The 13,028-nt window shown below is 37.0% G+C and overlaps 1 protein-coding gene across 1 annotated transcript; it reads right to left on the reverse strand.

Annotated features, from left to right (window-relative positions):
* Positions 1–3,144: 3,144 nt before the first annotated feature.
* Positions 3,145–5,818, reverse strand: LOC135689758 (uncharacterized). The gene is made up of 2 exons (XM_065207091.2): positions 4,823–5,818; positions 3,145–4,269 (listed from the first exon to the last, which is right to left on the reverse strand). Exons 1-2 carry the CDS (start codon positions 5,633–5,635, stop codon positions 3,994–3,996), a joined length of 1,089 nt encoding a protein of 362 aa, XP_065063163.2. The 5' UTR covers positions 5,636–5,818; the 3' UTR covers positions 3,145–3,993.
* Between the last annotated feature and the right edge of the window lie 7,210 nt (positions 5,819–13,028).

The raw sequence follows: 13,028 nt of genomic DNA on the forward strand, positions 1-13,028 counted from the left end.
AACTCAGAGTGAAGATAAAATTCAGCAGATATTAATGCTCTCAGTAGATGACACATCTTTTCTAATGACAGAGAATCATTGTACAGGCAGTTTTCATTTTCCCTGAACCTAACCAACAATATATATTTTACATTCTACATAGGCATGCTGAAGCCTGGGGCTGCTGTAGCCCCTTAGATCATGACGTATCTTAGTTAAGTTGTGGCACTAAATATATCAGTTGCAGACTTCCATAAGTATTTGCTATCTTGTCTAGAGTAAAGTTATGACTACACAGTTTTCTGGCAGGAATAGCTTTTGAGATGATGAGTAAATGTAGACTTATGCATATAGAGTTGAGGATTGCAGTTTATTGATTAAATATTTCCTGTCAATTGAATAAATCTTTAATGTTGTTTGAGCCTTTATAAAGAAAAGGATAGGAACCTAAAAATATTTTGACCATTCAGATATTTCTTCAAAGTTAAAAATAACAAAATGGCTTTTGAGGTATAGCTCAAAACCTGTAAACGAGCTTTTCTACAAAATATTTTGTTCTTGATTCATTTTTAAACCTTACCCAACCACCTTCCAACTTGTGTCAAAAAGCACCCCCCCCCCCAAAGGAAGCTTAGGATAGTGTTTTAAGCAGTCAGTTAGGCAGCAAACCTAGCAAGAAATTTATATTGATAAAGGTTTTAAGATCTTTTCCCAATTTTTCCGATCAATTCAGTAATACGTGTTTGGAAATGGAATTTACAGTAATCGTTCCTTTTGTTGTTGCTGCTGTCCACACTTAAATTTCCCGCCACAAGCATTCCGATGGCAAATAAAATTCTACCTATCTCTCTAAATTTTACCAGCATTACTTGATAAATATCGCTACTTTGAAAGTAAGACCGTACCTTCCGGCAAAATTAATTTTTCTCCTGCTAGATCCAGCCATTTTCAGGGGATTAAATGTTGAATTGCTTGTCCTTTTTATTTAGGCCAACAACAGTAAAAACAAGAATCGATCTTTGCCTTTCAGTGGCCTTGATGTTTTTTTAGGATCTTTTTATAATTTGAGCCAATAAGTGACTTGATTGACTTCAAAATATCCATACTGCATCCGGAACCTGGTTTATCAGACCCTCTACTCCATAGCGGCGATATCCTTTTGCCAGGCATTTGTTTACCTGAGACTCTGAGACTGAGAGGTAAAATTGCTGTGCAGGAGGGTATTGTCTTAGCTGCAATCTTAGTGGTAAGTCAGTGGAAGTCAGTCTTAAAATCCATACATCGCCTGGACCCCAAAATATTTCTCATACTGACCCCTGTAAAAATTATTTGCCTTATTGATCATACATCGCCTCTACTGACTTACGAGAACAATAGCGTTTTAGCATGGTGCAGAAAAGCTTTGTTAAAAGATGACCGCGCAGATTCCTAATTTATTCGACTGACTTACCAATGATATTGCGAGTTTTAACCCTAACATCTTTGTTCTAATGATTTATGCATTGAGCCGTGAATTTCTATGGGAGAATTTATTGATAGATCATTTCGTCGAACAGTTTTATAGAAAATTTTCGAACCTACAGTTGACAGATCTGATGATTTTGAACAGGCGCTATAGAGAATATGACAAATTAAAGAAAATCTTTGTGCTGTTGTGGGACTTGAGAAAAATGTGTTTGAGAGCTAATTTTTTTCATTTCGTTTCTACAGATTGAAAATTGTTGACTGACTTCCGTGAGTCGGGTAAGTCAGTCTGGATCCGCCCCTGAGTATGCTGTTTTACTTCTTTCAATTTGTATTTGCTTTAACCATGAATTAGGCACCCCCTTTACTTGAAGTTTTTAAAAGAGCAGACTCTTTCAGTTTCATGTAAAGCGGGCACAACATAAAAACAACAATTATCTTGCCAAACAATCTTTTTGTTGTACAGAATTTGAAAATGGCTTTGAAAAACAAATTTTGAAACAAACTTAAGTTATTTGTCTAGCACTCTTCAGAGAATAAAACGTCAGAACATAGATGGAACGATGATCATATGTTTATGTAGTAGATAGATTCACAAACTGCTAGATGGAACGATGATCAGGCTTTGCCATTAATGCCAAACATGTCGCCGTTATAGTTTTTCATCCAATTTGGGTTTTTCATTAAATGCTGCTGGATAGTGGAATTCCATGTTTTGGTTGTCGTTTTTGATCTGCAAGACAGAGTACTTTGTTCTGTTTGAGGGATAGTTTTGTTTCTATTGCTTGAAGGGACTTGCTGTTTTATTATATCCCCCAATCTACAATTCCTACCAATTTCTTCGACTTTCCTTTCAAAAACATGCCTGTTTTCTTAAGATTGAAAGGTTCTAATCGCTAAAAACGTACCTTTCGCTTAACTATCCTTTTCCAAATAGATCGAGGTTCATGCCTATCATAACAAAAACCGCCCAACAAGCAAAAAGTTAACTGCAAAAAATGCAATGACGGGAGAAATCGCTGTTACAAAAATAAACCAATTAACCCTTGTAAGTTTTGAGGATTCTCTGAATAGGAAAAGGGCAAATGAATGAAATTTTTAGGGGAGCGATTCTCCCTTCATGTTCTGTTTACTAGAGCGATTCATAGCTCGCCTCAGGTTGCGAGGGGAGCGTGGAGGCGAGCGCGAGCTATCGCTCGCCTCAAACGGCCAGGCCTGAGCTCAGCTGCTTGTTACGTCACTAATAAAATTATTTGGCATAATGATAACAGCCTTGATAGAGCTGTACCAAGGACATACTTATCTAGGGGGCATTACAAATCGGTGCCTTATCGCTAATTTAGAGCCAAAACGCCACTGCTTGACATTCTAGTAATTCACAAAGTAATAGCTAGCATTGACCCCTTTAACTGAAAGCTTGGCCCCCAGTTAGCCCCCCCCCAGATTTTTAAGGCTAGATTCAGCACTGCTAGTATTTCAATAGAAAAACTTACCAAAATGATCAAAATCACTGACAATAGAAACAGATACTAATGAATATACATGCAACAAGTTTGCAACCCTTGATCTTGGCATGGGATGAAAATTATACAGTCAAGACTGGCATGTCTTAGGCAGGAGTGCAGAGAAGAATCTGACTTGAATGGGGCTTGGGCAATTTTGGGTACTGAAGGAGAAAACCAGAAGCTTTTGAAAGACAAGTTTTGACTGCAAACTTTGAGACAATTATTTAAGAAAACATTCCTTGATACAGAAGCGAAAAGCTAAAAAATATCTATCTACAAGCATGCATGTATAAATTAAATTCACTACTGATTATATGTAAAAAATCAGAAACCAAAAGTCCATTAAATGTAACATGTCTATAACTACTTTGGTGAAAGAAAAAGAAACTTTTTACACTCTAAACAATCGATTTTACCCAGGTAGAGACAATCAGCCCGAGTACCCTAAATCTTCAAGGACATTTATTTCCTTTTAAGATGATTCTTATTGTCATCCCCCTCTTATTAGATGCTCTTCAAAAAGCTTATTAAGCAGTCTTACGCTGGTAGGCATATCCATCAAATATTTCTAGCGGTTAATCTTCCGAACTCCTTTGAATATAAAGTTATAACCAACCATGCTACAGATGGCAGCTTAGCATACTTTTGAAATGTCGCAAAGTTCAACAAAGATAACAAAGTAGAAAATGTCTAGGCTCAACAGCAACAAGTTAACAAGGACAAAACTAATTTATATTGGACAGATGTAACACCCCTTGAACACTAGATGAGGTGGAAGTCCTTGATAATAAACAGGGTTGGAGAACCATGTTAGAAAACAGTCTCTTCTGAACCTAGCCTATTCGAGTCTCTGGTGTTCAGCATTTAGTCAAGTCTGCACTACTTTGTGTCATTGAATTTAAACTGACTGGGAAAATGAGCAGGCTTTTGGACACAGAAGCTTTGGGGTTCAAAAACACTCAAAATTAAATGACTAATGAAGAAAACACAGCTATTCATAAATGAAAGAAATAAATGGTAATGAACCAGTTCTCAAAGTATTTAACTAAATGTAATTGTTATCAGTGAAGAAAGATTTGATGTAATAATAGTAATGGAATTTTGCTCGTTCAAATAGATAGTCATATGATGGGCAAGCTTCATATTCTGTGTACTTACAATAAACAAATGATGATATTACTGCAAACAAAGATGAAATTAGAAAAATGATAACCATTTGCTTACTAGACAAGAACTTGCTTGATGAATGCTTCAATTCTCCTTCTGCTTCAGTTTCTGCAAATTTCTCCTCATTAGGTGTTTCATCAGATTTACGTTTGGCCTAAAAGAAAAGTATTACATTGAACCATAAATTAATGATATTGCTTAGTCTCTCATGGACAATCCTTTGAGAGCACAACCTGCTCTTGTTTAGAGATTTTACAGGTACATTTAATTTGTTATTAAGACTTAATTCAAAATTTTTAATACTCCAAACACTCAGGCAGTGAAATTGGAGAAGTTACATGGGTATTGAAATTGAGGAAAGGAATACAAAGTGTGGTTAATCTTTAGGCATTTTTCTTTAAGATTTATGCTGCTATCATCGTGTGATATTAGATAAGGTAAGGACGGGTCAAATACATGTCCTGTATAAAGGAGCAGTACCCATAACATAGGACACCTAACCCATGCAAACATCTAAGACCAAATAGGGGAGCATAGAGTACAAACATGACACTAGCCAGAGTTATGTATAAATATTTAAGTAAAATTCAATTTGCATTGTCAGTGAGGCTGAATATACACATGCAAAGAAAATTGATGAAGGGCAATACATGTGAAAAATTTCAAAATCTTATGTTTGAAGTAGGTTAATTTTTAGAAACACTGACTCCAGCATTGCCCTTTTCACTGGCTTCATCTGTGCTGCTTTCTTCATCTTCAAATCTCACTTTCTTTTTCACAATTGGTTCCTTTACATCATCTTTAATTTGCTCATCAAGCTTTTTGACAGCATCTGAATACTGCATCTTTCCCATTTCAGCATAAATCATTGTAAAAAGGTCCAGACTTTTGATTGTCACAGGGTGGTTTTCACCATACACTTTTCGTCTCAGCTGAGTTGCCTTGCCACAATATTCAAGAGCTAAAGGAACATTTTTTTCCAACAAACAATCATGTGACAGCTTCTCGTATTCATTGGCTCTTTTGGCGTCAGATTCTACAGCATTATCATCCATTGTTTTGTAGCTTTCCTCTTCCTCATCTGCTTGTGTCCCAATAAGGGCAGTCTCGTAATATAACTTAGCTGCTTGCATGAATTGGACGGCTTTGGGGAAATCTTCAAACTTTGCATATATGCTTGCAATGTTTTGCAGACAGTTTGGTAGAAATGAAAATTTATTGTCTTGCTGAATTCCTTTGATGCACCCAAGAAGGCACAACAAAGCATGTTTATAACTCTGCTTCATTTTAAACCTCATTCCTTTATCGTAAAGCAGTACCCTCTCTTCGTCTGTCAGCTCTTGTTCCTCTTCTAGACGAAAACTATTCGCGTCAGTTTCTTCATCTTTCAAATTAACATTTTCTTCCAGCTCTTCTTCTTCCACATCAACATTGTCTTCTAGCTCTACTTCGTTTTCATCGTCATAACTCATATTTCCTTCGACAACTTCAGGCCGCTCGACAGGTGCGTCACTTTCCATGGCTCTGCTGTTCACGATGTCCCTTTAATAAATGAATAGCCTTGAACGAATGATCTGTGATTATCTCTGCACGAAATTATTCATTGCAGCAGAGACAGTTCTATTAGTTACGAATTCTCTGCAAGGCCCTGCTAAGTTCAAAACAAATCCAACAGCAACGAAGTGCCCAAAACAACCTTGTCTCAGTTTCATGCAGAGGTCATAAAAAAATGGTACCTTGTGTAGGCTTTTTTCACTGCATTTTTGAGGTCAGTGGATTACTCTAACTCAAACATCTTATTTTCAACATAACAAGTTGATTACAAAGTGTGGCTGGCGGTTTTATGCAAGGATCACAAAGCATTTTACAGATTGAGGGGGAAGAACGTTTTCTTGGGGGGAGGGGCTAAACATGCTTAAAACCAAGAGCAGGGCTATTTTTTGAATGGTTTTAAGTATATTTTGAGAAAAAATATTTTTTAGGGGGGGGGGGGGGGGGATGGTAGGCTAGAGCCCTTGAATTCCCTCGCTTCCACGATCCCTGGTTTTAGGAGGGGTCTAGGAAGGCCACCGCCTCAGGCCCAGCAAATATGGTAGCCAGCAAGGGCCCCACATCAAGGCCTACGCCACGAATTTGAAAGTATGGGCAAGGCTTATCCTCTTTTACTGCAGCTTTAAAACTACTGGCTTCGCAAAAAGTGGAGGACTTGGTCCCGTTGGAGGCGGAATCAGGACCGGGTTAACCTCAAGTCCAAGGCCATGGCCTTGGCCTAGGGCCAGGGTGCATTCCATGTAGTTTAAGCCGGAGATCTCCGGCGTGGACTTAGCTTTTTCCTCGGCGTAGCGGCGTGCCTTGGCGCATTGGCGTAGGTGATAAATTTTCGCGATCGGCGTAGCAAAAACGGTACTTGTACAGAATACGTGGACAGCCTGATTATATTGATATGGACAGTAAAAGCAATGCAAACTTTAGATTAATCGAAAGCTTGTATGTTTTACACTTGGCGTAGCAACTAGAATAGGTTGAAATTTCTCTGGCGTGGGTCTAACATGGAATGCACCCTGGGCCTAGGGCCCCACGGTTTTAGAGCCCTGTGCTAAATAAAGTAAACTTTTTGGCCGAAAATTGTAGCATCACTAGAATTGAGCGGAAAAGTGACACCAGGTTATTTTAAACCTTAAGGATGTAGTTCACACTTTTGAAAAAGCATTTTCTAAAAATTTTCAGTTTTCATTTTTTTGTTTCATTCTACGCCAAAATTATCGTAGAATTCGGTAGAAATAGTTATTTTGACAACCACATTGAGGTTTAGACACAATTAACTTGTTTTTCGACAGTAGTCGGAAGTTTATTCCTTAGCAACGACTTTTTAGCGTTGCTAAGGAGCTCATTTTTGTGTCTTTTTGTAAGAAATTACCCCCAAGCCTGCAGGCTTTCCCTGTGGAATGATAAACATCTTATGAACACCCTGTGGTAGCCTCTTTTGCGATCAGAGGCTGAGAAACACGCCAAATTCGCACACTTTACAGTCACTTAGATGTTGGATTGCGAAACGGAATACAAATTTATTCTGATAATGCCTTTATTGAATCGATATTATAAGTAAAACATGCCACCGAATAAAAGAAGGGCTCTAGCAAGTAGAGTTAAGAGGAAAAGGAGGTTTTTTGGCATTCGCAAGCAGGATATTGCTAGTAGACTTGAATCTGACACTCGGCCTAGGCCTAGTGACGATGTGGAGCCCAGTTCGTCTTTCACACCAATGAGCTCAGTTCAATCTAGGACAGCACAAAAATTGTTGAATTCATCGTTTGAAGAACTAAATGATAGTATGAGGGTGCTTACAAGAAGATCATCGAAGAAAATGGGCCTTTCTAAGCAAAAGCAAATTGAACAAGCTGATGGTTTCACTATTATTGATCTGTCTCTGCTCCAAGAAGCTTTGCAATCCTCTACCAATTGTAGAGCTTGTAAAAGATCAGATTCTCAGTTGAAGATCTTGAAGGATAGCAGAAAGAAGCATGGGCTTGCTGAGACATTGATCATTAAGTGTTCTTGTTGCTCAGCAGAGACAATCTTCCACACCAGCAAAAAGTTAGACAAAGGTAAATTCGAAGTAAACACAAGATCAGTCATGGCATGCAATTCTTTGAAAGGTGGACGCAAAATTCTTTCAAATTTTTGTGGAATGATGAATTTACCTTCACCACTAACTAGTGCTTCCTATGCAAGGCAGTTGAAGTCTTCTGCCAAAATTTCAAGAGAAGTTGCTGAAAAACAGATGAAGGATGCAGCAAATCGTCTTAAGAAAAGTGTTTTGGAACAGAATCCCAATGCCTATCTAGATGATATGGATAATACTATTTCTGTTGCTGTCAGTGTTGATGGAACATGGCAAAAACGAGGATACTCTTCTAAGTATGGAGTCGTTGTTGTGGTTCTAATGGAAACTGGCGAGGTTGTCGATTTTGAAGTATTGTCAATGCATTGCCATGAATGCAGAAAACATCAACATGAAAATAAAGATAGTGAAGCTTTTAAAAGGTGGAAAGCAAATCACGATGCCTCTTGTCAAATAAATTATGAAGGGTCATCTGGTGGTATGGAAGGAATTGGTGCAGCCAGAATTTTCCTAAGATCAATTGAAGGAAGGGGATTAAAATATACAACTTTTATTGGAGATGGTGACAGTGACACCTTCAAGGTTGTGAGTAAGGAATTGGAAAGAGCTTATGGAAGCAGGTATCAGGTTGTAAAGGAGGAATGCATAGGACATATACAGAAGCGTATGGGAAATGCCCTAAGAACACTTCTGAAAGAAATGAAAGGTAAAAAGATGTTAGATGGGAAAACAATAGGTGGTAAAGGGAGATTGACAAAAGAAAGAATTGACAGTTTCCAAAGGTATTTTGGTAATTCCATAAGAGCCAACAGAGGTAACCTGGTTCAGATGCAGAATGATGTTTGGGCAATTTTTCACCATTCAGTCATGCCAGCAACAGCATCTACCCTTAATGATCAGCACAAATTTTGCCCTAAAGGCAAAGACTCTTGGTGCAAATTTAATGCAGAGCTAATTACTGGCAAGAAGAGTTATGATGGAAGCAAAAGATTACCAAGCTCCTTTTTTGACATTTTAGAGCCTATCTTCAAAAGATTGACATCAAAGGATTTGCTTGAGAGATGCCTGAAAGGTGTAACGCAAAATGCAAATGAGAGTCTAAACCATATGATCTGGGAAAGGTGTCCCAAAGCAACCTTCTGTAGCAAAGTTAGAATAGAGTCTGCAGTATCAGAAGCAGTTTGCTGTTTTAACACTGGTGCTGGATCAAGGGCACTAATGTTAAAAGAAGCTGGAATTGAGGATATTGGAGAGGAATCTTTGAAGTCTCTTCAGAAGGAAGACCACATTCGCCAAATTTCTGCAGCACAGAAAGTCACTTCAAAGTATAAAAGTTGGCGAATAAGTAGAAAAAGGACCAAAACTAACATGAAAAGATCTGAAAAAGAACATTATGAACCTGGGGCCTTTGACAGTAGAGGTGAAAAGCCAATCTCAACTAAAAGAAGAAAGAGAAATCAGTACTCTGATTGCAACAAACAAAATAAAGTTGACCAATCTGTTTCTGATGACGTAATAACAGACATCCCAATAACATTTGCAGTTCCTTTGGAGAATATAGTGAACATTTGAAAACTTATTAGCAAAATAAGTATATTAAAATAATGCTTAGTCTTTTTTAAGCCAAACTGGGGGTAAATATGAAGTTATGGCCCCAGATAGATCCAAGTGAAAATATTCAGGAATTGTCTATTCATTGCACACATGCACTCAAGTGGAATACACAGTAAAAATTTGAGCTGAATAGGAGATTCCATTAAAAAGTTATCGACTTCCCAAGAAAAAAAGAGCGCGTCGTTAAAATTTGCATTAATTAGCATAATTAATATTTTTCTTAAAAAAATCTTAATTTTCAATTGCATCATATCTTCAACTTTCACTCTTGAAAAGTTGAATGTGTTACATGAAGGAACCTTTTATTTATGTCCATATGTGTCTGCCTCAGTGCAAGTTTTTAAAAGTGTGAATTACTACCTTAAACCAAACCCAACTTTCTCAAACATTGTTCATTCTTTTCTACTATTGGCCAAGGCAAGCTGTGTGACTTGTCTCTCTTGACGATTGAAACAAATTTGAGCAATAGAAGGGTAAAATGATTGCATAAAATTTGTTTTGAGAATTTTTCGATTTTGAGCAAACAAGCAAAAGGAACACGTTTATTTGCCTCTAAAAGTGCAAAAACAGCTAAATTTTTCGCATATTTTCTGCCTTATGGCCGTTTAAATTTGATAATTTGTTGATGATTCCCATAATCTGGAATGTTCAAAATTTATGTATGACGTAATTAACAGCAGGTAAACATAGCAGGAGACTGAAAATTGTTTTTGGGCTGGGAGGGGATGGGTAAAAGCTGAAATCATGTTGGCAGGGCCTGTTATCAAATACCGTATTTCTTGTGAAAGGCACCAAGCCACGAAAAGCGCCGCCCTCGAAATGGCGTCCCCCTGTAACCATCAAAAGTTTAAAAAGCGCCCACCCTTGAAAAAGTGCCCTCTCTCAAAAAAGTGTTATTCCCTATAAAAAATTTTGACCGATCAAAAGCAATATAGGAATAATCCTTGAAGGAGTAGAGAGATAGATATGGCACTTCATACGTAACTTCAAAATGCGTGAATTTTGTTTTAAGTTTTTTCAATTCATCATTTAAATCATGTTCAACGTTTCCTTGCCTAGTATTCATCGTCATAGCTAGAAAATTTCCTGGAACAGCGAGGCCAACTTTACACCAAATTTCCTGTTGAACTTGCAAACAGTCTATGTATTTTGATGACAAAATAACTGAGTGAAGTGACAAAAGGTTAAAAATCGCCTTTTCACATAAAATTCAAAATTTTGATCATAAACCTCACTTTCGTCAAGAACCCCTCTTCGGAGCAACGTTGCTAACTGGCAAGCTGGTTGTTCTACTTCTTCGTGATTTGCTGGCAAATGATATTCTTTTTCACTCCCAGTCTGCATTTATTCAATCTATTTTTAATTCATAACCCTTTATCTGAAGAGTTTTGATGGGAGATGGTCAGACCAACCACGCATTCATTCTGCTTGTAAATGTTCAGCTTAAGCCATAAATTGGTACAACACAGCGACAGTTGATTTAAGCTAACGCCTGATTGGTGCAATTTCCATCTATATAACTTAAAAACATATTAAATCGTTATTCTCTGGATTATTGCAAGCACTCCAATGAGGCATTCAAGATATATGTGTTTATCGACCTTTAGCTTGCTGTCCATTACCATTCCATGGACTTTTCCTCCACTTTTCATGGGCTTGTTTCTTTGATTAGCTTCTACACTGTCTTTGCCATCGCAAAGTCGATTTTTTTAACATTTTTGCCAGTAATCAACAACTGAGAAATTTACCAATCACAGATTTTTCATACATCATATTGAATTTATTATCCATAAATCATCGACTACCCTATAGGAAGGCTGTTGTTGTTCATTAATTCCTTTATTAGTCTGTTTTTCCTGTTATGAATTAAGAGATGTTTTTTAGGTCTTCTTTAACGTGCAGAAAACACGGAATCAGCAGGAAGCAATGTAGAATTTACCCGATTGAATTAGTGACTGACTCATCACATTCAGTAAACTACTGAGGTAAAATGTCAAATCCTCTGATGCTTAAGGTATGGTGTTATAAGAACAACCAATATTGCCGAAATCCATCTTGATTTGATAAAAATAAACGATTCTTTGAGCAACGACTTAATATTGATTACTTTCTCCATAATTTTAAACACAAGTTACCTGATTAGTACATTGAGCATGAAACTCCGAGTTGCAACTTAGAACCGTCCTCTTCTTCTGCTTCCACGGCATCGAGCACTTTGTGAAAGACCGGTAAACAGCAATTTTCATTATATTCGACGTTAGACCTATTCAACTGCCGTTCTATTTTTGTATGTCGCTCTTTTTTGAAATAGGAATGATTTATGCAAGCTTCCATACATGTCGGACAAGGCTACAGCTAAAACTCGATTCGATTGCAATATCAAACAAATAGGGTATGCCTTTTCATTTGATTGTTTATTCAGTATCCGAGAGTGTATATAGTTGAATTTCCTTTGATGCATTCAAATTCTTTAATTGACTTCAGTGACCTAAATGTCGGGCTGCATCTTGGTCTTTAATAATAGATGTACACTCACTTTTTTATAAGAAACAGGTTATAAGAAACGGTGGGCTCAATTTTTCGAAAGTTAAGAAACAACCCTACCCAAATTTAGAAAGCTAAGAATCTTTTATAATTTGCAGTTTTAATTTTCCAAGTTGACACTCGAAACAGTCTTGACATTGAACATCATTGTATATTGCAACCCTACACTTGACATGCAGTTTGCATCCATTCTCAGTAAATTGCACATTAAATAAGTTTCCATTTAATAATTTGTTTTGACTTCAACTTGACATTGATGAAACTCAATAAGCTTAACTGTTTACAGATCTCAGCAGAGTTAGTCATTCTAGGAAAACCAAATTCCTTGATCACTTTGTTAATATAACTCTGTATACTATTTAATGGATAACTCTGTATACTCTGAGTGAACTATTTACTTTACTCTGGAAGTACGTTTAAGTAATTCATTACCTAAGAAATTTAAGAAAAATTTAAGGAACGTTTGATAGCAAAATGGCTAGAGAATTTAAGAAACTGCCTACCAGCACCGGACCTTAGCTTCTTATAAAAAACATACGTGTATTATTTTTGTTGAAGGCCAACTTGACAAAATGGCTTAGAAAGCTGGCTTTTTCTTGCTCTTCTGTCTCCTTTGGTTGGTTTGTACGATTTTTGGTCAGCATTTTAACTTTGCCTTTACTTTTAAATTTACATATCTCTAAGATATCATCGTATCTGTTCCTTACGATTGTCATCGCATTTTCTTGTCTCTACGATTGTCTTCTAATAGGCTTACTTAAGGCTAATTTTTAGGCTCACAAAGCGTAAGTTTCAGCGAATGTTAATTTAGCAATTGCTATATTTGCAGTTTTTTTGCAATTTTTAGCAATACTCAGTTCAATGAAAAACGATAACAGATTTGTTCAGTGACAAGACGAAGCATTGAATTGATAATGGGAGGTTTTTCAATAGGAAATCGTCCAAAAACCGCATGCTTATCTTAACTACCTTGAAATGTTCATGCTTTTAAGATAAATTAATTGCAGTTATTTTGGCTGGCTGTCATATACTTAGCTTGTGCTGATAAGAATTATGCTATAGTTTGACAAACCATAGTCCTAGGTTAATGCATCCAGAATGGCAATTTTGGTAAAATATAGGAATCTTGGGAC

The sequence above is a fragment of the Rhopilema esculentum genome, chromosome 5 (genome assembly GCF_057945365.1).
Source record: "Rhopilema esculentum isolate cy_ngs chromosome 5, ASM5794536v1, whole genome shotgun sequence".
NCBI lineage: Eukaryota > Metazoa > Cnidaria > Scyphozoa > Rhizostomeae > Rhizostomatidae > Rhopilema > Rhopilema esculentum.